Source organism: Muscardinus avellanarius (assembly GCF_963383645.1).
Source record: "Muscardinus avellanarius genome assembly, chromosome: 10".
NCBI lineage: Eukaryota > Metazoa > Chordata > Mammalia > Rodentia > Gliridae > Muscardinus > Muscardinus avellanarius.
This window is the reverse complement of record NC_137796.1, coordinates 13866515-13892747: the sequence shown is the minus strand read 5'-3', so window position 1 is coordinate 13892747 and position 26233 is coordinate 13866515. Positions and strand designations below refer to the sequence as shown.

Genomic DNA, 26233 nt, shown 5'->3' with positions numbered 1-26233 from the left:
AAGAAAAGAGAGTAGAACCGTTTTTAATTTGTTTAATCAGAAACAAAATGTTAAATATAATTTTGAAAGTGTATGTTTATCCTTTTGTGGGATTTTTTCTTTTTGGAAGTTTTTGTTCAAAGCAATAGTCAGAAGCTAGATGACCTGTCCATGAATATTCACGTCTTCATCTTCTCAGAGGTCCCAATACCCGTGTGCATATGTCCATGGGGTGCACTCCTGGGGGGTTCTGTACCACCCTGCAGGCTGCCTGATGTTCAGCCCCTCAAGAATTTGAACTTGAGTCCCCAAATCATCAGGAACACTTGACTTCCTTCTGTCAAACTACTGGTCAGCTGCTGAAAATTACAGAACTCAGGTCTTTGATTTGAAGTGGGGAACATGGTAGCTCTCATAAAGTTTAGGTGCTGTTAAAAAGATGGGAACAAGAGTGTGTTGCCACTTTATTTTTATATGGGAAAAAGAAAAAGGAGAAATCCAAGATGATAGTGATGGGTGATGTAAGACATCTTCCTACTCAGACAGCAGAACCTTTGGGTTATAGGATAGCGATATTATCTAAAAATGAAAGTTATTTTGGGAAAACACCACTTTAGTAGTACAGTCATAATAATTGTCCTTTATCTGTGAACCACCCTACTCTGGTCTTCTATTTGTTTCCCACCCTATTTATTTGAACTGCCTCAAAACCCAGTTCTGCGGTGACCTTACCAAAAGTAAGGTCAACAGAACTGTGAAATCCCAAATGTATTTATGTGTGGTAGACTTATTTTCAGGAAACCATTAAGTTGTTTTGAAAGCCTTTAATATAGGGTATACTGAAGCTTTTTTTTTTTTTTTTTTGCAATTACCTTCCATTTACATTCTTCTGTAGTTGCTCTGTATTAAAACAGAGGGTTAAAAGGCCATAGCCCATTACCAAAAATACAGTACACACTACTTTGACCCATGAGGTAATTTATAGACTTTGTGTTTTCTGAGTGGGCTGGCAACAAACGCCCATGACCTGTCTTCCGGTTAGCGTCATCATCCCAGCACCTTACCTACAGGTGTGTTCTAGGGGGCAGAGGATGCTGATTTCCACGATGAAGATCTTGCCCTCTGTATGAGTCTTGGTTCTCAACATGTACGTCCCATTTACTAGAGAACTTTAAGAGAATCTTTAAAAGAACACTCCTGGGTATGGTTGCAGTTTAGAAATCCCATGGGAAGGGAAAATACATGTGGCTTGCCACCCAAGTATTCTTATTTTTATCCAAATGGATTGAAAGCATATCTGAAAACTTTGAATGTTGGTATGACATAAAGGTACAGTGCTACTATACAGTCAAGTTATTGAACTACCACTCCTGACACAAGTGAGGGCTTTATTATACTACTGTAGAGTGTGTGTGCAATAAGTTGATGAACTCGTTTTCCTGGTGTGCAGAAGAGCCCACACAAGCAGCTTGGCATTGCTGGGTGCTATTAAAATTGCTTGTAGCGAGCGCTACTTTCTAGGAGATGGAGCCAGTCAGGGTTGGCCAATCTGGCAAAAGATGCTCTTCTTTCGGTGTAGACCTCCAGCAAAAGCAGGTACTTGGAAGCCACAGGCTCACCTCCTCTGTCTATTCAATAATTAACGAAGAGACCTCCCTCGGGAGCACTTGGCCATTACCGATCCATGTACCAATTACTAAAAAATTAGTCTCCAAGCCATTCAGTGATGCCCGCCGCATCACTGTAAAACTGTCTTGTCACTTTCTGCTCCCTCACAGTGGAGCCTTCCAGACGTCACACTCCTTCCTAGATGCAAGTAAACTTTCTCTCCAGTTGGTGACTTTGCCCTTCCCAGACCGAGAAGAGCGGCTGCAGTCAGGCCTGCTGTTTCCCTCACGTGGTGGTCAGTCAGCATCAGCCCCTCGTACCCCCTCATGCGCCTCTCCCCAGTGCCGTCGGGCTTTCTCTCACTGTTGCCCCTGGATGCCCTCCAGACAGTGGGCTCATATCTTATGGTTTTGTGCAATCATTGTATTGTAGTCCTAAGACTCATTATAGTGTATTTTTGATATTTTTGAAATGTGTTAAATTTTTTAATTCAATAATATGAGCCAGAGCATGTTGCAGCAAATCTATTGTTTGTAAAAAATAATAACAACAATAATAAATAAAATAAAATGGAATATCTTTTTCATGCCTTTGTTTTAAAATGGAATGCTTGTTATTTTACAAATATTTTAGCAGGAAGCTAGGAATTTCTGTCCTAACTTGTACATAGAATTAGGTTCTTAACCAAAGGTACCTTTAGGACATTTTGGCTTTTTCTTGTGGTAGGGGAAGATAAGGACAAACATGAAATCACATTCCATGGAGCTGTGAGTTAAGACAAAAATAAATATTTTTGATCACCTTTTGTATTAGCTTTGTGTCACTAAAACAAAATACCTGAAACAGACTACTTATGACAAAGACAAGGTTTATTTGGCCCCTGGTTTTGGAGGTTTGAGGGCGCGACGCTGGCCTCGGCCCATTCCTCAGTTGCGTCACGTGGTGGGTAGCAGTCGCAGGAGCACCTCGGGGAGCAGGCCAGGAGTGCAGAGCGGGGGGAACCAAATTCGGGCTTTTATTATTATAACAACCCTCTCCGAACCGCCAGGGAATCGCTGGCAAACTACCTTGCGAGGGCACAGTGACCTGAGGCCTCCCCCGAGTCCCCACCACCCAAGGGTGGTGCCACCCACCTGTGGGGTGAGACTTCAGGCACAGTGGGCCTCAGGAGACATGCAGACCACAGCACCTTTTCAGCTGAAATAGCAACAAAGATTTTTAATTTAAGAAATACTCTGACTTGGTTTATTTCTTTAAAGCCCGGAGACAGGAAACAGCTCTTTCTTACATGAAGGTTGTTAGCTGACCAGAAGAAACCATCGTAAGCAATCTGCAGCCCCTCTTCAGTCACAGAGAGGATTATGACGTAAGCGGAGTGGGCCAGCTGGCCATGTTTCCCCTGACGCAGCAGCGCAGTGTGAGGACTTCAGATGTAGTGGTAAGTGCTGGTTCCCTTGATACTTGTACTTGGAGCCTCTCCCTTAGTGCTTCCCCGGGGGGGGGGTCTCCTGACTTCCCGGCGAGGTTACCTCTCCAGGTAGAGGGCAAGTTAGAGTCGCTTTGCAGGTTTACTCTTCATTTAGCAGAATGAACACTTGAAGAACTTGGTTCAACAACTTGCTTTTTTTTTTTTTTTTTTTTTTTTTTAAGGGTGGTGGTGGCTAAGGGCTTTCTTGGTACCAGAGGATTAAACCCAGGAGCGTTCTGCATCTGAGCTACACCTCAGTCTTTTTTAAGTTTTATTTTCAAACGGTCTAAGTTGTTGAAGGTCTTGCTAAGTTGACAGGGCTGTCCTTGAATCTGCCCCAGCCTCCCAAGTACTGGGATTACAGGTGTGGGCCACCATGCCCAGCTGGTTCAGCAACTGCTGCCTTAGCCTGTGTAATGTGCTAGGCACTGCACCATTTATTTATTTATCTATCTATTTATTTATTTTTAATTTATTTTTGCGGTACTGGGGATTGAACTCAGGGGCATCTACCTCCAAGCTATACCCCCAGCCCTATTTTTTTTTATTCCTTTTTTGTGTGTGTGTGTGGTACTGGGGTTCCTGGAAGCCCTTCTACCTCTGGGCTACACTCTCAGACCTATTTTATACTTTTTTATTTTTTGGAAACGGGGTCTCTTAAGCTAGCATGGCTGGCTTCGAACTTGCTCGATCCTCCTGTCTTCGCCTCCCAAGTGTGGGGATTACAAGCGTGCGCCACCACGCCCGGCTTTTTATTCCTTATTTTGAAATAGGGTCTCACTGAGTTGCAATGGGCCTCACTAAGTAGTAGCTGAGGCTGTCCTCGATCTTTTATCCTCCTGTCTCAGCCTCCCAAGCGCCGGGATTACAAGCATGCGCGACAATGCCCAGCTTTACCGTTTACTTTAATACCCTTGTTCCATGAGACAAACCTCCCTGGTCCAGGGTGGCCGAAACGAAATTCTCTAAGTGTGTCCTCTGCTTCGTGAAATATTCCCTTGCATGCCAAAGGCCATGAGAGCACACAAGTCACTCATTAAACCCTCCAGTATGTCTTCCTTTCCAATGGGTCTGAGTTTTGTCTGCTACTTAAAAAGTTCTGTGATTGTAGACAAGTTCCTTTACTTCCCTAAAGCTATTTCTTTTTCTGTTTGGTACCGGCAATCAAACCAGGGGTATCCTACCTCTAAGTTACTCCCCGTAACTCTTTTTTAATTTTACATTTTATTTATTTATTTATTTATTTTGCAGTACTGGGGAATGCAACTCAGGGCATTGTACTGCCGAGCTATAGCCCTATTTCTTAGTCTTTTTTAATTTTGAAGTGGTCTCACTGAGTTGCGAATGGGCCTTCCTAAGTACCTGAGGCTGTACGTGAACCACGATGCCTCCCGAATGCTTTTATTTTTTATTTTGCAAAAAGGTCCCATTAAGTTGCTGAGGCTGGCCTTGAACCTGTGATCCTCCTGTCTCAGCCTCCTAAGTACTGGGGTTATAGGTGTGTGCCACTGTGCCCAGCCCTTGAGGTTCTTGTTCTTGATCTCTTCCATTGTACATGTTAGGCAAGCCCTCCACCACTGAGCTGCATCCCTACTTTCTCACTAAGTGAAAACAGTCTCATCCATTATTGGTCATGAGCTTCAGTGAGATGATGCCAGGTGCCTATTCAGCACAGGAATGTAATTGGCACAGCATTCAATGAAATGGAGTAAAATAACCTTGCACCTTGATATTTTCTGTAAGATGTTTATCATGAATCTCGTCCTGCCTAAGCAGTAGAGACTCTTATGAGATTATAAAACCATAGGCCAGTTCCTTAGTGAGGCCCTCTGCAACCTAGTGAGACCTTGTTTCAAAATAAAGAATAAAAAATAGGGCTAGGGGTGTAGCTTGGAGGTAGGATGCTCTGGGTTCCATCCCACAGTACTGGGGAACATAGGCACGAGGGTGCGCTGTTTTAAGTTATTAGTGGGCTCCAACCCGTAAAGAAGAGCTGCACCTTAGCTGGGCTGGGCCACACAGCTGAGGCCAAGTAGGCCAAAGCCACCTTTTATCCAATACAAGACCCAGTGTGGGTAAAGATCATTTATTTATTTACTTACTTATGCGGTACTAGGGATGGAACCCAGGGGCATTCTACCTCTAGGCTATACCCAGACCTATTTTTTATTCTTCACTTTGAAACAGGGTCTCACTGAGTTGCAAAGGGCCTCACTAAGTAGCTGAGGATAGCCACGGACCTCCATCTTCCTGTCTCAGCCTCCCAAATGCTGGGATTACAAGCCTGTGCCACCACGCCCAGCTCTAAGGGTCATTTAATAGGAACATGATACCTGGAATAAATGCTGGGTGAAAATAGTGTGTGTTAGTGTGTAGGGGGGTGGTATTCTCTTGAGGACCAGGCATTTGATTTTCACTGCTGTTAAACTTCTCTACCATTAAGAAATTTGTGTCCTCTGGTCACTGCACCAGGCTAAGTGTGACAGTAGAAGCATCTTTCTGTGGCATATGGACTTTATTCCAACAAACAAAATAGATTGCCAGTTGAGTGCGCTCGCTCTCTCTCTCTCTCTCTCTCTCTCTCTCTCTCTCTCTCTAATCCACGGGCATTCTACCTCCGAGCTCCCTGCACATACACAGCCCCATTTTATTTTTATTCTGAAATAGGGTCTCACTAGGTTGATGTGAGTCTTACTACTTGAATTTGAATTTGTCCTTGAATTTGTGATCCTCCTGTCTCATCCTCCCAAGTATTGGGATTACAAGTGTGTGCCACCACACCTGGCTTTAAGGTTTATTATTATTATTTTTGCGGTACTGGGGATGGAACTCAGGGGCATTCTACCTCCATCTACACCCCCAGCCGTATTTTTTATTCTTTATTTTGAAACAGGGTCTCACTGAGTTGCAAAGGGCTTCACTAAGTAGTTGAGGCTGTCTGTGAACCATGATCCTCCTGTCCTGCTTCCTAAATGCTGGGATTACAAGCGTGCGCCACCACGCCCAGCTTGCTTTAAGGTTTATTTTTGATCCTTGGTCTTGGGCAGGTTCTATGAGAACTGGCTATTGAAAAACAAGAGGATAGCCCCCGACCCGCGTGCTTGGGAGGCGGAGACAGGAGGATCGCGCAGGTTTGAAGCCAGCCTTGCTGGCTTAAGAGACCCTGTTTCCAAATAAATAAAAATAGGTCTGGGAGTATAGCCCGGAGGTAGATGGGTTCCATACCCAGTACCACCAAAAAAAAAAAAAAAAAAGAAAGAAAAGAAAGAAAAAGAAAAAAAAAAGAGGATAATTAGTCTGCTACAGTAGGAATATGAGTATTTCCAGTTGGATCTGACATAAACGGATACATTTCAGACTCATTGTCAAGTATAACAACAGGCATAAAACACGGGATTACAATCACTGGGTGGCTTTATTTTCAAGATTGATTATTAGAGATCTGTTATAGCACAAAGACAGTTCAGGGTGATAGATTATGATCAGCCTGTGAAAGCCTATAAATGGAGGAATGCAGAAATGGAAAGGTTTTCAATAAATCTTAGCAGTCTAGTAAAACTGACCACTTTATCTTTGGAATTAGTTAAATGACACATAAGAAGTTTATAAATTTTCTATTTCAAAGCCTCATGGTTTAAGAAAGGATTCTATTTTAAACTGAGTTCCAGTGGGATGACTTGCCACAAAAAAAAAAGTAAAAGAAGGGAGCAGCTAGTAGAAAATGTTTTCCCTGGGCCCTGAGCCGGGAGTCCTGAGGCGGATCACGCTTGCTAAAAACATTTTTTCATGAGTCAGGAATCCACCTTCCTGTCACCAAGGAGGAAGGCTGCCTGGGAGGAGACAGGTGTGGTGCCCACTAGCACCCTCTGTAATAGCAGAATTCTTCCCCTCTAAGAGGGATGGAGGCAGGATGTAGTTACTGACTTAGAATTCAGTCACAGCTGCTTGAAAGCCATGCCCTGGGACACAACACAGGGATGGAGGTGGAGACGGTTTGTTGCTTTTGATCACTTTAACTAGTTATAACAGGTAAGATTTCTACTATAACAATGGACCTGCTACCTTCTGATGTGTAGCTCTCGACCTTGAGCATTTCTCTGGCTAGTCAGCTATTACCACTACTACCATACGGTGAGAGAGCCCTGCCATAGCAGCCCTGCCTTCTGATGTTGCTTTTTGCATTAAAGGTGGATATTTGTTCTTCAAGCTCTCACCACGTCAGCCAGCCAACACTCATCTTTTACAGTCAAAACATGAAACAGTCACCTAACTGCATCAGTACCCAAAGCAGCATTTGTACACTTGAGCATAAAAGGCCCAGTTGTTTACTGGGTGGTTGTGCTGATCTTCCATCTGTTTAAGAGAAAGATGGGGTTGGGCTTAGCTAAACCCCAGAAGGTCTCCTTAGAGCGTCCCCGACCACACGTATTCTGGCGTATTGCCGCCGTGTCTGTGCCAGTCTTGGCTATCTCTGTAGAGTTTCTGTTCCCGGTAGCTCCGCAGGGCCAGCACCACGCTGGCACCGTACATGATCACCAGGAGACAAGCAAAGGTGGCCGCTGCTCCATCGGTGCCCGCCAGCTGGCAGTTCATCCAGGTGAGACCCTTGCGGGCATACAGCCTCTCTCTTGTCTTGCAGGTGTCTGTGGCGTTGATCTGCAAAGCCACGTGGAGGTAAACACCGATGCCTGTGCAGTAGCCCACGGCGGCCAGGAGGCTGAAGGCAGCTTCGGTGAGGAGCCACTTCCTGGTCAGTTTAGCCAGGCTCTTGGCTCCTTGCACTAAAACGCCCATGGTGAGAACACCCACGCCCAGAGACACTGCCAAGCCACCATATATGAGCGGTGCCCGGAGGATCGTGTACTTCTGGTCCAGCTGCCGAACCTGCTCCAGCTCAGTGCCTTCAAATGGTGAGTAATAGTTGTTCCCGAAGCCCCCGCCGCTGGCAAAGCTGGCACTGAATCCGGCTAGGACAAAGTAGGAGGCCACGATACATATGAGAACCATCCCATTCAGAATCACCTCTACGATCTGTACCACACCTGTGGGGGGAGAGAGGCATGGTTAACACTGATGTCCCTGAGCCTCAGGGAGTCCCACCGACCCCACACAAAGAACATAGCCAGGCCGGGCGTGGTGGCGCATGCTTGTAATCCCCGTGCTTGGGAGGCAGAGACAGGAGGATTGCACAGGTTCGAAGTCAGCTGCGCTGGTTTAAGAGACCCTGTTTCCAAATTTTAAAAGTATATTAAAAAAATAGGTCTGGGAGTGTAGCCTGGAGGTAGAAGGGTTTCCAGGAATGCCAGTACCAAAAGAAAAAAAAAAAAAGAACATAGCCGGATTGTTCTTGGTTTGTTTATAGTGGTTGTTAGTTTGTTTTGTGGTACTGGGGATTGGATCCAGGGGCATTCTACCTCCAAGCTACACACCCAGCCCTTTTTATTTATTTATTTATTTTGAAACAGGGTCTTGCTAGGTTTGCTTAGAGTGTAAGTTGCTGAGGCTGTACTTAAACCTGAAACCCACACGCCTTAGTCTCCCAAGTGCTGGGATTCCAGGTATGTGCCACCACACCCACCTGGTTTGTTTTTAATATAATATGTTTGAAATATCAAAATGCCATTCTAAAAAGCTCTTGGAAGTTTCTATAAAATCAAAACAAATACCATATAACCCTGAAATTGAATCCCTGGGCATTTATTCTTTTTTGTGTGTGTGGTACTGGGGATTAAACCCAGGGGCATTTTACCTCTATGCCCCCAACCCTTTTTTGTTTTTGAAACAGGGTCTTACTAGGTTTCTGGGAGTCTCACTACATTGCTGAGGTTGTCCTCGAACTTGCCATCCTCCTGTCTCAGCCTCCCAAGTACTGGAGTTACAGGTGTGTACCACCATGCCCGGCTCCTGGGCATTTATTTCAAAGAAATGAAAATTTATGTCCACACAAGAACATGTACATGAGTTTGAGGTAGCTTTATTTGCACTAGTGAGATACTGAGGACAAGCCATGTGTCCTTCCCTGGGTGATATTGAACTAGTCTGCAGGACATGGAAAGCCCCTCCTCAACAATTATTGATTCAGGCGACAACTTGAGTGAATCTCAAAGGAATCTCAGTGAGTGGGGGAGCCAGTGTTGAAGGTCACACACTGTGTGACTCCATGTACGTAGGAGCCGTCAAGCACGGAATCAGAGAGGAGCACGCCGGCGGGCTTGCTGGGGCGGCTGGGTGGGGACGGGTGGGCTACGAGGGCAGCACCTGGGATGTCCGTGAGGACGGGGCGGTTCTGGAGGGCGGCAGCGGCCATCACACAAGCCTGCATGTGTGGTAACTGCACAGCCCCCTCACACACATACGAGTGCATGTGCGACAGGTGAAAGCTGAATGAGCTGCAGAGCGTCGCCTCCCTGGGCACGATGGTGTCTGTCAGTGTGCACGACGCTGCCATTGCAGAAAGCTACGTCAGGGCACACGGGGCCTCTCTAGATCTTCTCTGCCACTTCTTGTGAATATGTTCTCTTGAGAAAAATGTTTTCTTTTTCATTTTTCTTGTACTGCTGGGGATCAAACCCAGGCTCTCTATGCATGCTAGACAAGGGCTCTACTACTGAGCTATATCCCCAGTTCAAAATGACAAGCTTTTTTTTTTAAATCAAAATGGCATGCCAGGGGTGGCAGCACATGCTTGTAATCCCAGTACTTTGGAGGCTGATACAAGAGGACCGCAAGTTCGAGGATGGCCTCAACAACTAGTGAGACTCTCATCAACCTAGTGAGACCCTGCTTCAAAATAAAGAATAAAAAATAGGGCAAGGGTAGCCGGGTGTGGTGACGCACACTTTAATCCTAGCATTTGGGAGGCTAAGACAGGAGGATCGCAGTTCGAGGACAGCCTCAGCTGCTACTTAGTGAGGCCCTTTGCAACTCAATGAGGCCCTGTTTCAAAATAAAGAATAAAAAATAGCCGGGCGTGGTGGCGCACGCTTGTAATCCTCACGCTTGGGAGGCAGAGACAGGAGGATCGCGCAGGTTCGAAGCCAGCCGCGCGCGCTGGCTTAGGAGACCCTGTTTCCAAATATAAAATGTAAAAAGAGGTCTGGGAGTGTAGCCCGGAGGTAGAAGGGCTTCCAGGAGCCCCAGTACCACCAAAAAAAAAAAAAAAAAATAGGGCTGGGGATGTAACTCGGAGATAGAATAGAATGCCCCTGGGTTCTATCCCTAGTACTGCAAAAAAAAAAAAAAAAAAAAAAAAAATAGGGCTAGAGTATAGCTCAGAGGTAGAATGCCCCTGGGTTCCATCCTCAGTACATAAATAAATAAATAAATAAATAATAAAGTATAGTTCAGAAGTAGAATGCCCCTGGGTCCCATCACCCCCATCCCTAGTGAGACACACACACACACACACACACACACACACACACACTGACATAAAAACATAAACTGGAGAATTTCATTTATATTCCTATTCTAATGCATATTTCCAGTGTTTTTATACAAATAAAAACATCTGAATGTGCACGCCATCCCCTCTTCTCTGCTTTTCTTTTTCTTCATGGAAGTGTACCACATTCTTCTCATCTCGTGTCCTTAACTGACTAAACCCCACAGCTGTCTCCTACACAGCAGCCACATTCTTTATTACTTCACCTCCAACTCCCCCATGTGGACTGACCTGTCCAACCACAGTCCTGCTGATGGATATGTGGGATGTTCACCTGGGGAGCTTTCTTTTCTTTTCTTTTTTTCTTTTGGTCCCAGAGGTTGAACCCAGAGGCATTCTACCTCAGAGCAACACTGCCAGCCCTATTTTATATTTTTGTTTTTAAACAAGGTCTCACTAGGCTGCTGAGGGTATCCCTAAGTTGCTGAGTCTGGCTGTGAACCTGTGATCCTCCTGTCCCAGCCTCCCAAGTACTGGGATCATAGGCTTGCATCACCGTGACCAGCTGGGAGCCCACAAATGCCACAAGGCCGTGGGAGTCCATAGGTGAACACAGACAGACTCTCTTCTTGCCCACGGTCAGTTTGAATGTGGGACCAGCAGAGGCCTGGGGTGTCCCTTAGGTCCACTTCCAGGAGAAGGGCTCCTGTCATGCTCTCAGGATGCAGCCACGAGAAGGAAGAGAAATGCAAACCGACCTAGTGTTCAAGTCCCTGCCCTGAGACCTGGCCCCCATCATCCAGTCTTTGTGAGTCTTGGACACTCTCTGACAGATGGCGGTAAGGGCTCCAGTCTCATCCCGAGAGGCTGCAGTGAGGCTGGAGGAAGGCAGGTGCAGCAGCCCCCCTCTCTGCAGGCTGTGCACTGCAGATTCAACTAAGGATTGAAAATAACTAAAAAGGAGGTTTGGGACTACAGTGAACATGTAGAGATTTTGTTCCGTGTAGATACAACAATCAACATAGCATTTGCATAGTATTAGAGATCATAAGTAATCCAGAGATAATATTTTTTTTTGCATTACTGGGGATGGAACCCAGGGACATTCTACCTCCGAGCTATTCCCCCAGCCCTGTTTTTTACTCTTTATTTTGAATCAGGGTCTCACTGAGTTGCAAAGGGCCTCACTAAATAGCTGAGGCTGGCCGCAAACCGAAAGCCTTAGCCTCTCAAATGCTGGGATTACAAGTGTGTGCAACCATGCCAGGTTCAGAGATAATTTTTTTTAGAGCAGACTCCAGCATCTAACTACAGATCCACAATGAATCAGAATCTCTGATATGAGAAAGGAAGTATTTATTTATTTATTTATTTAATTTATTGTCCTGAAGATTGAACCCAGGGGTACAAGCTACATTCCCAGCCCTACTTAATTTTGATTTTGAAACAGGGTCTCACTAAGTTGCTGAGGGTCTAAGTTGCAAAGGTCGGCCACAAACCAGCGATTCTCCTGTCTCAGCCTCCCAAGCACTGGGATCACAGGCGTGCCCCACCCCACACTGCATCTCAAGATGCCCTAAAGTGTACGGGGATGATATGCATAGGTTACGTGCAAATTCTACTCCATTTCGTATAAGGGAGTAGACCGTCCTTGGGTTTTGGTGTCGCAGAGTAGCCTGGAACCAGTCTCCTGTGAATACCAAGTGACAGCTATATATGAAATATTTGAAAACCATAAAAGGGTGTTCAAATAAATGGTGATGCAACTTAGTAATGCCTTTAAAATGAAAATTAGAAACTTAAGCAGTGGAACAAGTTTATGAAAAGTGCTGTTTCCCAGAAATTAGGACAACCATTATAAACAAGGATGTTTATAATCTGGGCAGTCAAAGGATCAGTATCAACAGGCATGGTGATACATGCCTGTAATCTCTATACTTGGGAGACAAAGACAGGAGAATCCCAAGTTCAAGACCGGCCTTGGCAATTTAGTGAGACTCTCAGCAACCTAGGGAGACTACTTCAAAACCAAAAATTAAAAAAGGACTGGGGTGTAGCTCAGAGGTAGAATGCCCCTGGGTTCAATACCTAGTAACACACACACACACACACACACACACACACACACACACACACACACACCCCGTATCTCTAAAGCACTTAGCCGGCAGTGGGCTCGCTGATCCTATCTCCTGGGGGCCCACACAGATTCCTGAAGGGCCAATGGACACAGCCAAAGGCTTTGAGGGTTGAGACGCCGCATTCTTCTCATGTAAAACTCAGAGTAACATCAGACCCAAACTGCCCACTCTCCCCGGCTCTGTAAGCTCTGCCACTCTCTTTCTCAGTGGCACAGTGATGAATCCACCCAGCCTTTCTGTCCTGGTTTTCTCTCTGCATATGAGTATCTCACCCTGTAGGAAAACAGGGACGCGGTGTTATCAAGATACAGCAAACTTGACCATTTTCCTTCTGTGACAGATTCTGCCCTAACAGCGGAGCTGTGAGCCAAGCAGCACACATCTGCCGGACTGAGATGGAGAGAAACCTGGACCTGGTCAGTCACTGCGCCAACTTGGAAACCCGAGGAGGGTGGCGACGCTCTGCAGGGTCCACTGATAGCGGGTCTATGAACGCAGTGTAGCCACTGGGTGTTTTCCCGGGTGCCAGGCAGGCCTGGCGTGGTTCGGCTACCGATATCCGACCGCTCAAGGGTTTCTGAGCATGCCGGGTGGGAAGACACACACGTCAGGAAAAAAAAAGGGGCAGCTACCAGAGCCAGCTGTCCTTCCTCTCCGAGCAGGGGTGGGACACGTGGGGGCCCTGGAGCAGTGGAGAATCAGAAACACACAGACCTCTGCTATCAGCAGCATCTTTCTGGGGAGGCCGTTTCTGTGGCTGATCCTGTGGCACCCCTCAGTCTCACACCTAGCTTTCATACTGTAGATTTGGTCCTGAAGGAAAAACGACAACGACAAAACGAAGGGAGTAAGTCAATTATTTTTAGTTTTTATTTTTTCTAAAATAAAACTAATACATGTGCAGTCAAGCCAGGCATAAAATGTAAAAAAATTTAAATCCATTCTCTCCAGAAGGAAAGTGGTTAATACTTTTTAGTGTATTGTGCAATAAATTTTGAAGTCATACACAATCATTTAGCCGGGCGTGGTGGCGCACGCTTGTAATCCCCGCGCTTGGGAGGCAGAGACAGGAGGATCGCGCAGGTTCGAAGCCAGCAGCGCGCGCTGGCTTAGGAGACCCTGTTTCCAAATATAAAATGTAAAAATAGGTCTGGGAGTGTAGCCCGGAGGTAGAAGGGCTTCCAGGAACCCCAGTACCACCAAAAAAAAAAAAAAAAAAAAAAAACCAGTCATTTATATGTACCTTCTACTCTAAAGCCAAACTCATCTTCCAAATACAACAGATTGCATCTAAGGGAACAATACGTTATAAATGTATTAAAAAGAGAGCCACTGTCTCTGAATTTAAAACGTTCTTTGGACTTTTTTTTGGGGGGCAGGGGATTCACATGAAGCAAAGAACACATTCACTTGTGCCAAGAATATTCTACAGTGTTGCATAGTCACCATTCGCTGTTCAGTAAGCACCCATGAAGCTGCCTGGCCAAGACCGCCATTCTTCTGTTAAGAAAGACTTCACATTCTTTTCTCCTGGGTGGCTCCTGAATTCCAGACCTCGGCTTTAAGTCTTCATACAATGGTACATTTACAAGAGGTACAAAACACTCATTGAGCTTTCAGGCCACCGCCAGGGCTTGCAGAATAGCTCCTTTGCAGCCCGGAGAGTGAATGTGACTCCTCTTTCCTCAGCCCACACCTACCTCCAACTCAAATGTTACAGGGGTAGCTCTCTCCAGAGGCCCCACGCTTCCTTCCATGGGAAGAAAGCGGGAGATCTCAGGGCGGAAGGACTTCTGGGCTAATCTGCTGAAGACCGCTGTGTACACAAAAGTCCAGGCTGAAGTGTTGTCCCTCATCTCTGTGGCTTCTCCTGAACTCTGAAGATAAGATTCTTCCAATTCACCTGCTTATCACACTTTATTTGGCCAACAAGTGCACGTTGCCGTACCATATGTCTTTTCCCTGTGGTTCTTGGGCTCCAGTTTTTTGGTATAATTTTGATTAGTCCCTTGCTAACAGAGGACCCTGAGAACTGGAGAACGCTGCTCACACGCCTGAGGCTGAGCCCACCTATCCCAAAGCTGGCTTGTTACTTGTGAGGCTGGCTGTTCCATAACAGAACTCTCGTGGAAGACTCTTTCAAAATAACTTCCCTCACACAGGTTGGGCAGAGTACCCTCAAGAGTTTAAAACACAAGCATTTCGGCAGGCTTCTCTTTTAGCTGCCTGACTTTTCGGTAACCCTTGATAGCCAGGACGGCCCCCAGGCCAAAGGCCCCAATGCCCAGGACCGCAAAGACCCCGGCTCCTATGTCTCCGCCGTGGAAGCTGCAGCTGAAGCCACTGTATCCTTTGCTCTGGTACAGCGCCTCCCTCTCTTTGCACACAGGAGAGCTGTAGGCAGCCGAGAGGTGGTGGAAGAAGAAGTAGAGCGCCGGGATGTACGCTCCAGCAATGAGCACGTCCAACAAGCCCTCGGTCGCCAGCCACAGTGGACAGTGCCACGGCACCCGCAGGACTCCCGCGGCGATGAGGAGGCAGGAGAAGGCCATGAGGGCTCCGCTATAGGCCATCGCCACAGTGACCACGGGCAGCTTGAGCTGGTAGAACTGGACGTCTAGCTGCTTGGCTCTCTCCCCATCAGCACCTTCGAAACCACTGTAAGCCCCTCCATACTGGTAGTAGTAAATGCCCCCCAGGCTGGTGATGCCCGTGTAGCCCCCTGTGGAATTGTAAGACACAGAGTTGCAGGCCAGGATCAGCAAGTTCAGCAGGGCCTCCAACATCTGGCAGCAGGCTGCAAGAGAGGGGCGTGTTACCGTCTCAGGAGAGGCTGCTTTGCACGTGAAGACTTTGCCATCCCGAGGCTCATCTTCCCCGTGGAAGTTCATACCACTAGCCCTTTATTCTGCCCCTGTGGGCAATTGAAGCTGCATAATTTCAGTTGGTGCATGCCTAAAATCCCCATACTTGGGAGGCTGAGATAGGCGGATTGCAGGTTCGAGGACAGCCTCAGCAACATAACAAGACTCTTAGCAACCTAGCAAAACCATGTTCCCAAACTAAAAATTTTAAAAAGGCCTGGGGGTCCACCTCGGGGGTAGAACGCCCCTGAGTTCAATCCCCAGTTAAACACACACCCACACTCACACACACACGTAGAGAAAGAAAAAGTTGACTAATTTAGCACTAGGTGGTAGCAGGGAACTATGGTCTCTAGAAATGGTGTCAGAAATATTTTGGACTGAAAATACAAACTCTCAAAAGAGCAAAGCCGCCTGCCCCAAGAGAGGTCACAAAGATGGTGTGAGAAATCAGGCCAGTTATAAAGAAAAGCATCCCACATGGAAAAGCAAGAACGCTCCAGCGCCCCAATGCCTGCCATGCCGCAACTAAAAAAGTGATCTCTTTACACATGGTTTATGGCCCTTTCAACCTATAAGAAGAGATTTTCCAAGTCTAAAGAAAATCAAAGAACCTAAAATGTACAAGAAGTTAAAGCCAAGCACGGTGCAGCACACCTGTAATCTGAGTACTCAGGAGACTGAGCCAGGAAGTCCCAGGTTTGAGGCTAGCCTCAGAAATTTAGTAGACTGTTTCAAAAATAAAATGGCAGTGGGGAGTAGTGGTGCAGGCTTGTAATCCCAGTACTTGGGAGGCTGAGACAGGAGGATCATGGTTCCTGTTCAGCCTCAGCTACTTAGTGAGGCCCTCTGCAACTCAGTGAGACACTGTTTCAAAATAAAGAATAAGCCGGGCCTGGTGGCGCACGCTTGTAATCCCCGCGCTTGGGAGGCAGAGACAGGAGGATCACGCAGGTTCGAAGCCAGCCGTGCTGGTTTAAGAGACCCTGTTTCCAAAAAAAAAAAAAGTATAAAATAGGTCTGGGAGTATAGCCCGGAGGTTAGAAGGGCTTCCAGGAACCCCAGTACAACGAAAAAAAAAATAAATAAATAAAGAATAAAAAAATAGGACTGGGAGTGTATCTCAGAGGTAGGATGCCCATGGGTTCAACCCCTAATACCATAAAAAAAACTTTCTTTATTGAGAATTAACTTATACACAATAAAATCCCCCACACTCAACACACTGGCTCAATGCATCTTGACAAACGTTACCATAATCAAGATATGGACTAAGCTGGGCATGGTGGCGCACGCTTGTAATCCCAGCATTCGGGAGGCTGAGACCGGAGGATCGCGGTTCACAGACAGCCTCAGCTACTTAGTGAGGCCCTCTGCAACTTAGTAAGACCCTGTTTCAAATTAAAGAATAAAAAATAGGGCAGGAGGTGTATCTTGGAGGTCAAATGCCTCTGGCTTCCATCCCTAGACACCCCCCCCCACAAAAAAACAAACAAACAAACATATATAGAGCACTTGGATTACCCTAAGAACACTGTGTGGTCAATCCCTCATGCTCCTCCCTGGTCAACTGCTAATCTGCTTTCTCTCATTATCTCCTTAGAAATTACTTTTGCCTTTTCTAGAAAGTTGTGGAAATGGAATCACACAGTTGTGTATTCTTTTGTGGCTGGCTGGTGTGAGTGTGAGTGTGTGTGTGTGTGTGTGTGTGTGTGTGTGTGTGTGTGTGTATGTTTTACTGGGGATTGAACCCAGGTGTGCTCTACACACCAGATGTGCCCCAGCCCTTTTCATTTTTTATTTTGAAACAGAATCTTGCTAAATTGCTGAGGCTGAGCCAGGTCTGGTGGCGCATGCTTCTAATCCCAGCATGTGGGAGGCTACTTAGTGAGGCCCTTTGTAACTCAGTGAAACCCTGTTTCAAAATAAAGAATAGAAAATAAGCCTGGGGATATAGCTTGGAGGTAGAATGCCCCTGAGCCATACCCCCAGTCATTTTTATTTTATTTTATTTTATTTTATTTTATTTTAAGACAGAGACTCACTAAGTTGCCCAGGCTGGCTTTGAACTTGTGATCCTCCTATTTCAGCCTTTCAAGTAGCTAAGATTACAGGCATGTACCACTATAACCAGTTAACTTTTTTTTTTTTTTTTTGGCACTGGGATGGAACCCAGGGGCATTCTATCTCCGAGCTACACCTCCGGCCCTATTTTTATTCTTTATTTTGAAAGTGTCTCACTGAGTTGCAAAGGGCTTAAGTAGCTGAGGCTGGCTGTGAACCATGATCCTCCTATCTTGGCCTCCCAAATGCTGGGATTACAAGCGTGCACTACCACTCCCAGTTTAACTTTTTTTTTCTTCTGGATTTTCTACCATAAAGTCAAAATATTTTGTTGTTTCTTTACTTTTGTGTTAGAACAGAGTTTTATTCCATCAACTATTATATAAGCTATATTTTCACCTAAAAGAGTGAGAATATTTTCTATCCCTATAAATATAAATATACTTCATAACTTTTTTTGTGTGTGGTACAGCGAGTTGAACTCAGGGGGTATTCTACCTCTGGGTTACACTCCCAGCCCTATTTTATTTTTTATTTTGAAACCGGATCTCACTAATTTCAAGCCTCCTGTCTCCGCCTTTCAAGCATGGGGATTACAGGCATGAAACACCACACCCGGCTATCACCTAAGTGGTTTTGCTGTAGAAGTGTGCCTGGGGCTGTCTCTCCCTCCAGCCCGTGTTCCACTGACCTTTTGATCCCAGCCCGGACTTCAGGGTCTCCCTGGGAGGCCACAGAGGGCCATGCTGCTGCTGCCCCGTGCATTGCAAGTGTACTGCGGGACATGGTTTCACTGACCAGAGGGTGCAGACATCTCTCTCTGAGCCCCTGCATTTTCCAGGTTCTGGTAGAGAAGGCTGCTCTGTCAACACAGAGCCTGCTGTGCTTTTGTATGGGTCTCTGCACCTGTGAGTTCCTTTGTTGGTCTCCCTTTGTTTGGGTTGTGAGGGCTGAACCATCCTTTCACTAACTACTGGATTTAGAAACCCAAACTCCAGGCTCCAAGCCAAAGAGCCAGAAACAATGGAGGCCAAATCACCTGTGTGTTTTGGCCTGAGGCCTAAGTCCTGCCCACTCCTCTTGGTAAGTCATGGAGGAAACAATCTGTCTAGACAGAAACCTGTAACCCAGCCTCTGCCTTATTCCTGTTATTTATATCATATAGAAAAGAAGAAAGGTCAAGCAAGTAAGCCACTTGGGGCCTGATCGCCAAATTTCAAGTCCAGCCCTTTTGCTCAATAGCTATGGGCTTTGGATAACTCTCTGTACTTTTCTGAGCCTCAGGAGTTGTTGAGAGAAGTCAAGTCAATCAGGTTGCACCAACATTTGTAAACCAGGGGAATGATCCTTGTCTACAGATGGCCCAGGGCCCTTTCATCAAAGTTCCTTATAATCCTATAATCATGTACATCTTGGTAATCACCCGAAGATATATTTTCACTTATAAACTTGTGATTCCTCCCCCTTGGGCTGGATGTTTCCTCTTTTAGTCATATGCAGCCAGCCCAGAAGATTTCTGACAAATCGCTCACCATACAGGCTCACCCTGAAAAACCAGATTTTCTTCATTACTGGCAAGGCCAGGACTGGTACAGACACTTAATAATATCCAAGTGTTTGTCAGACTCTAGATACATAATACAACAAATAAGTTGGTTTTTGTTTTTAACAAAACAAAATATCAGGGCATTTGGTATGTAGTAGAGTAAGAATAGCTTCATAGTGTGTGTGTGTGTGTGTGTGTGTGTGTGTGTGTGTGTGTGTGTGTGTAGGGGGGAGTCCATGAGCAAGCTTGGTCTTAATGTAAAACTTATTTTTCATTTTGGTACTAGGGATTCAATCTAGGGGTCTAGCTATACCCTCAGCTCCTCTCCCCTTTTTGTTTTGAAAAAGGGTCTCACTAGTTTGCTGAGAATCTTGCTGATTTGCTGAGGCTGATCTTGAACTTGTGAACCTCCCGTCTCAGCCTGCAAGTACTGGTACACACACTCACCACCATGCTTGGCTCTGTAAAATGTATTTCTTTTTGTGCATCTCAGTCAATGAAGTTAGTTTATTTTGTGGTACTGGGGATTGAACCCTGGGGCATTCTATCTCTGAGCTCCACCCCCAGTCTGTTTTGTATTTTGTATTTTGAAACAGGGTTTCACTAAATTGCAGAATGCCTTACTAAGTTGCTGAGGCTAGCCCCAAACCTGTGATCTTCCTGTCTTGGCCTCCCAAATACTGAGATTACAAAGGTAATCTCATTGGCTTCACTCAATGAAGTCTAAAAGCCACTGCTTACGGGTCTGGGCTTGGCGTCTGAAAGAAGACCATCTGCTCCTGTCTAGGTGGTTTGAGCTGTAACCCGCCTGCCTCCTTGGAAAACTTCCCCTCTCTGGAAGCTCAGCTCTCCACCGACAACTGGCAGCTCATTGCCAGTTTGACCTGCAGCCCACCACGGTCCAGCTGGCCTCTGAAGGCTGCCAACACGGCTGCCTGGTGCTCCAGGAATCATTCTTTGCCCACCTCAACTTAGCATCCCAGCCTCTAGGCTCAAAGCCAGAGCGAGAAGTCAAGGCTGAACCAGAGGCCCCAAGGCCAGCCCGCTCCTGAGTAAGCCAATCATGGCAGAACAGGCTCTTCTTAAGGAGAAACCAGGTGTCTACCAGCCGCTGGGCTCAGAGAAGCAGGGGAGCCAAGTGGCACTCTCCAAAGCTTCCTGTCTCCTTTTGGAAAGCAAGGACCTCATGCAGGTACGAAACAAAAAGGCTAGGAACCCGGTGTCTCTCTGCACGGGGTCTGTTTTTGTAAATGTGGTGGGCTTAAAAAATAAATCACTTTATCTCCCTGGTATTCAGTTTGTTCACAAAATAATTTCTTTCTTTCTTTTTTTCTTCTCAAAGCTAGAGTCTCAAGCAGGTAAGGGAATGGAAAGGCTAGGACCCAAAAGAGAAGCAGGCTTGAGTTTTTGCTTGACTCATACCTGCCACCCCCACCCAGAACCGCTTGCGGGGCTCACCTCTCCCGGTGCACAGGTATCTGCACTTGTGACATTCCAGGAGCCCTTCCGCCTCTGACTGGTAATACTCCGTTTCCTCCTCTTGTCCAGGCCTGGGGTACGAGGGCACGTGTCTCTCCAAAGTGGGTTCCCTATAACCAGAAAGCACACCCCACCTTTAGGAATGGGCCCCTGACTCAACGCCTTGCTTGGTCAAGTATGAGAACTCTCAACGCGTCATAAGGGCCCCAACATGTGCAGAACCGAAACAAGCTTTGCCACAGTATTTCGGACGCCAGAGAATTCTCGGGGTTAGTGCCCCCGCAGAGCAACCAAACAGATGACCCAGCCGCTAACTGGCCACGTGGCAATCCCGTAATCCTGTACACCCGAGTATCACCTTGGACTCCTAGTCTGAAGTTCTCTGTTCAGAAAGGACCAGGCCTCGTAAAACTAGTTTGCAAGCTGGGTGTGGTGGCACAGGCCTGTAGTCCCAGTACGTGGGAGGCTGAGACAGGAGACTGCAGGTTGAAGGTCAGCCTTAGCAACTTAGAAAGACCCTCCACAACTTGGAGAGACCCTGTTTCAAAATAAAAATAAAAAAGGCCTGGGGTGTAACTTGGAGGGAGGATGCCCCTGAGTTCAATCAACTATAGTAGCTAACTAACTAAACTAGTTTGTATTCACAGGCCTCTGGAGCTCAAGCTGGCACTCTCTTCTGTCCATTGCTACTTGGGAAATTCTAGGGGGATGGGAGCTACAGACTTTTTTTTTTTTTTTTTTTTTTTTTTTGGCAGTAGTAGGGATTGAACCCAGGGGCCACCATCACTGAGATACATCTCCAGCCCTTTATTTACTTATTTATTTGGTACTAGAGATTGAACCTACAGGCATTATACCTCCAAGCTATACCCTCAGCCATTTTTATTTAAAATAGGGTCTCACTAAGCCATTGAGGATCTTGCTAAGTTGCTGAGGCTGGCCTTGAACCTGCAATCCTCCTGTTTCAGCCTTCTAACTATTGGGGTTATAGGAGTGAAATACCACTGCCTGGCCCTTTTTAATTAATTATTTATTGTGCTACTGGGGCTTGAACCCAGGGGCATTCTACCTCTGAGTGACACCCCAGCCCGATTTAATTAATTAATTAATTAATGGGTCTGGAGATGGAACCCAGGGGCATTCGACCTCCCAGCTACACCCCCTGCCCTATTATTCTTTATTTTGAAACAGTGTCTCACTAGGTTGAGAATCTTGGTATTTGCTGAGGCTGTCCTTGAACCTGCGATCCTCCTGTCTCAGCCTCCCAAGTATTGGGATTATAAGCATGTGGTAGCCAGGTCACTTTTTATTTTCAGACAGAGTTTCACTAAGTTGCCCCCGCCTGGCTCGGGGTCTGCGATCCTCCTGAGTAGCTGGGGTTATGCGTGCGCCTCCATGCCTGGCTACAGACCATGTTGTGACTTTCACGCTTCCCCCATCCCCATCTAGCACATGCTGGGCTCTGTCCAAGATTCAACAGGAGGCTGAACTCGACTTGCTGGGCTCCAGGGATCTGGCTGAAATGCAGAGGCGGCCATGCCTCTTTCAGGCGGGAAACCCTCAAGCATTGTGCTCTTGCTCACTAGAGACCCAGCCGCAGTCAACTGCCCTCACCCCCAAGGTGCCCCAGTCCTCTGCTTGGGGCACCTCTTGCTTTCTTTCTCTTTCTCTTTCTTTCTTTTTTCTTTTCTCTTTCTTTTTTCTTTTCTCTTTCTTTCTTTCTTTCTTTCTTTCTTTCTTTTTTTTTTTTTTTGCAGCACTGGGGATGGAACCCAGGAACATTCTACCTCCAAGCTTCATCCCCAGCCCTATTTTTTATTCTTTATTTTGAAACAGGATCTCATGAGTTGCAAGGGGCCTCACTAAGTAGCTGAGGCTGTCCTCAAATCATGATCCTCCTGTCTCAGCCTCTCGAATGCTGGGATTACAAGTGTGTACCGCCACATCGGGCTTCAAGTACTCCCCTTCTTACTCCTTGTCCAGAATGCAGCCGACGTTGCCTCCTCTGGAAACCTCACCTGAGCCAGGTCAGAAGCCTAGTTCTGTTCTGCCCGAGTCCAAGTGTCTCCTGCAGCGGCGCGGCTCACTGCTGCACCTGCCAGTTTCCCTGCCATTCTCCTGTGCCAGACTCTGGAGCTCCTGCTCCTGCGTTCCGACCACGAAATAAATGCTTAAGTGGAGGAAGGCAGAAAGAAACTGCCCTTTAAGCAGCAGGAAGCAAAAGTATCTCCTGGCCTCACCTGGACTGCGGCGGGGTGAGGGGAGGGGCTGGCCCCTGGTTTATAAGGAAAGTTAAAAATGCGGCTCTCTGTGGGGCGTGGTGGCGCACGCTTGTAATCCCAGCACCTGGGAGGCTGAGACAGGAGGATCGCGGTTCACGGACAGCCTTAGTGAGGCCCTTTGCAACTATGTGAGACCCTGTTTCAAAATAAGGGATAAAAAATAGGGCTGGGGGGGGTAGCTTGGAGGTAGAATGCCCCTGTGTTCCATCTCCAGTACCGGGAAAAAAAAAAAAGCTCTCAATTTTCCTAGTCACCCAACTGTCCAGCTGTCATGGCTTTAGTCAGGAAGTAAGAACCAGGGACCTTATCTGGGCACACCCTTTGTCATGCTAGTCGGTTTTAGATAATGTAACATAAACTCAGGATAGAAGCTTTCCCTCTGCGAGGACATGATGGGCGGGGCGGGGCTCAGCCTCGGAGCCCCACAGCGGAGGCCAGCCTTCTAAGAGCAGACCCTGTGTCTCCTGGCTGGCGTGGGCAGGGGGACTGCGACGGTGTGCCACCGTGCAGGCACACCATCCCACACAGTCAGGAGAGCTTTCATGACGGTACCTGGGGAACAGGCCACCCCTCCCATCTGCCTCTCTCCTGACTCACCCAGTCTCCCAGAACGTGACACTGCTTTCTCCTGCAAGGGTTTCGGGAATTCTAGCACAGGAAAGTTTGTTCCTTCAGGAGGGTGGGATCTCAAACGATCATGGGATTTGAGAGGGGCTGCCTTTTAAAAAGACCTCACTGGCAAAGGGGAAACCAATTCACGCCCTTCAGTGAGAGAAATTTGGGTAGGCTTGGTTCTTTGGTTGAAAGTATAGTTTCTCCCCAGGCTCAGTGACCCACATCCGTAATCTCAGTATTTGGGAAGCTGAGACAGGAGGTTCAAGGCCAGCCTCAGCAACTTAGTGGGACCTTTAGCACCTTAGCGAGACCCTGTTTCAAAATAATAAAATAGGGCTGGGGGGTGTAGCTTAGAAGTAGAGTGCTCCGGGGTTCAATCCCCAGTACCACACAAATTCATAAAAATCGAAAAGGAGGGCTGGGGTGTGGCTAGGAGGCAGAAGGCCCCGGGGTTCAAACCCCAGTAAACCCCTCCCACCTGCCCGTTTCTGAAATGCCTATGGCGCTGAAGCAACAACACATTACTCTGTTAACCCTTCACTGGGCTGACTTTGTTTGGCCCCTAACACCAAACAGCCAGACTTTGAAAGTCGGGAGGGCAGAAGGCGGAACCCAGGTGAAGGGCGGATCCCGTGGGGGCGGAGCCTCGGGACGGCCCCGCCCACCTGCCCGGCCCTGGGGTCCTCTTCCTCTACCTGCCCCCGCCCCGCCTCGGCCAGGAGGGATGGTCTCGCCTTTGTTAACCGAGGTCGGGCACCCGGAGGCTTTCCTGCCGGAGGGGCGGCAAGTCTTCCTCTAAGTGGGGGGCGCCCCCGCACCCCTCACCTGGCGGGTGCGCGGCGCCCGAGGCGCTCCTTCCTCGGCGGCTCCGGGGCTCCCCGGGGCGCGGGGTCCCAGGGCTGTTCCCGGGCCTCGGCCCGCGTCCGGCTCGGAGGGGGCTCTTCCCAAACTCTCTGTGCACCCGCGCGCCGGCCGCTCCCGCCGTCGGGGTCTGCTCGCCGGCCCCCGGCCCTCGCCCCGCGGGCGTCCCCGGGTCTGTCCCGCGGCCGGCCCGGGCGCGGGCGCCGCTCCGGGTCTCGCTCTCTGGGCCGGGCCCGGGGCTCGCGAGTCCCCGGCGTCTCCTCCATGGCCCGGCTCCGTGTCCCGCCGGGAGGGAGGGCGCGACCGAGGGGAGCGGCCAGCCGCAGGGGCCGGGGCAGGGGCCGGGCCGGCCACCTGCGCGCACGCGCACTCGCCGCCAGCGCCGCAGCCTCACCTGGGCCGCGCCGTGCGCCAGGGGGCGCCCCTGAGCTGCCCGCGGAGGCTGGGCAAGGTCAGGCCCAGGGCCCGAGGTCGGCCTGGAAGTGCTTCCTGGGGACCCCGAGAGGTGGGCAGCCCAGGGAGCCAGCCGTGGCCACCGCCTGTGTACAGGGCACGTTGGGCTGGCTTCCCATGAGAGGCTACCTGTCCACTCGCCCAGCCCGCCGTCTAGCCGGCCAGCCAGCCATTCACCTGTCCACCCTCCCCGCCCCTCCTACACTATCCCTCTCCCTCCTTACAACTGCTCTGTTGTGCGGGGAGCGAGGCCAGTTCAGTTACTACCATAGTTCCAGATGTTAGACACGTTTCCTGAAATGGGGAGCTATAGAGGATTGGTGAAGTTCTATTTTGCCAAGCAAGGATATTTAAAAGCCCAGGAAGTTAACTAACTCGGTAACTAACTCTTTCAACCTAGGTGTAGGGCCGTGTGCGTTAGGGGCTGGGACAGCAGCGGTGAGAACTAACTGCATGGTGCCTCTGTCCTAGCGCGCCTGGGATCCAGGACACTGGGGGTAAACGCTGAAAGAAGCCCGTGTCTGGCCGGGCAGGGTGGTGCACATGTAGTCCCAGTGCTTGGGAGGCTGAGACAGGAGGATTGTGGGTCCCCAGCCAGCTACCAAGGCCTGTCCCTGCCTTGGTGACACTGCCTCAAAAAGACAGTGTCTAATAATGTGGACAGCAAGCTTTTTTTTTTCTTTTTTCTTTTTGGTACTGGGGATTAAACCTAGGAGCATTCTACCTCTCAGCTACAGCCCTTTTTATTTGTTGATTTTGAAGCAGGGTCTCATTAAGTTGCTGGGGGGTTCTCACTAAGTTGTTGAGGCTGACTTCAAACCTGCAATCCTCCTGTCTCAGCTTCCTAAGTACTGAGATCGCAAGCGTGTGCCACTGTGTCTGACTAGGGCAAGCTTATTTCTATATATTGGGGGGTCAACAATAATTCGATGCCCCCCTTTTTTCTGAGAGGTCTTGCTCTTTTACCCAGGCAAATCTCACTGTTCTCCCATCCCAGCTTCCTGAGTGACAGGCATGCGCCACCCCTACCTGCTCTGTGATTTATTTATTTATTTATTTTTGTGGTACTGGGTATGGAACCCAGAGGCCTTCTACCTCTGAGACACACCCCAGACCTATTTTATTTATTTATTTATTTATTTATTTATTTATTTATTTATTTATTTTTATTTGGAAACAGGGTCTCACTACGTTTCTTAGAGCCTCACTAAGTATCTGAGGCTGGCTTTGAACCTGCGATCCTCCTGTCTCAGCCTTCCAAGTACAAGTGTGCGCCACCACGCCTGGCTTAGTGACTTATTTTTAAACTGTTTCTCAGAGTAATAGAGATTCTGGGGAAGTCCCTGTTTGGGTGCTGACACCTGCCTCCCCAGGGGCGTGGGCTGCATCCACAGAGAAGGGGCTTTGGGGGGGAAGTCAGAAGTCTTTGACATTCAGACAAAGTGAGGACAGTCTTTGGGTTATTCACTCACTTTCTCCTTTCACCATT

At 47.9% G+C, this 26233-nt stretch overlaps 1 protein-coding gene across 1 annotated transcript; it reads right to left on the bottom strand.

Moving 5' to 3' along the window:
• Positions 1-7459: 7459 nt before the first annotated feature.
• MARVELD3 (MARVEL domain containing 3) lies at positions 7460-24557 on the bottom strand (the record flags this gene model as incomplete). Its single annotated transcript, XM_080703478.1, has 3 exons — positions 7460-8097; positions 20513-20643; positions 24256-24557. 3 exons carry the CDS (start codon positions 24555-24557, stop codon positions 7460-7462), a joined length of 1071 nt encoding a protein of 356 aa, XP_080559604.1.
• Positions 24558-26233: the final 1676 nt, after the last annotated feature.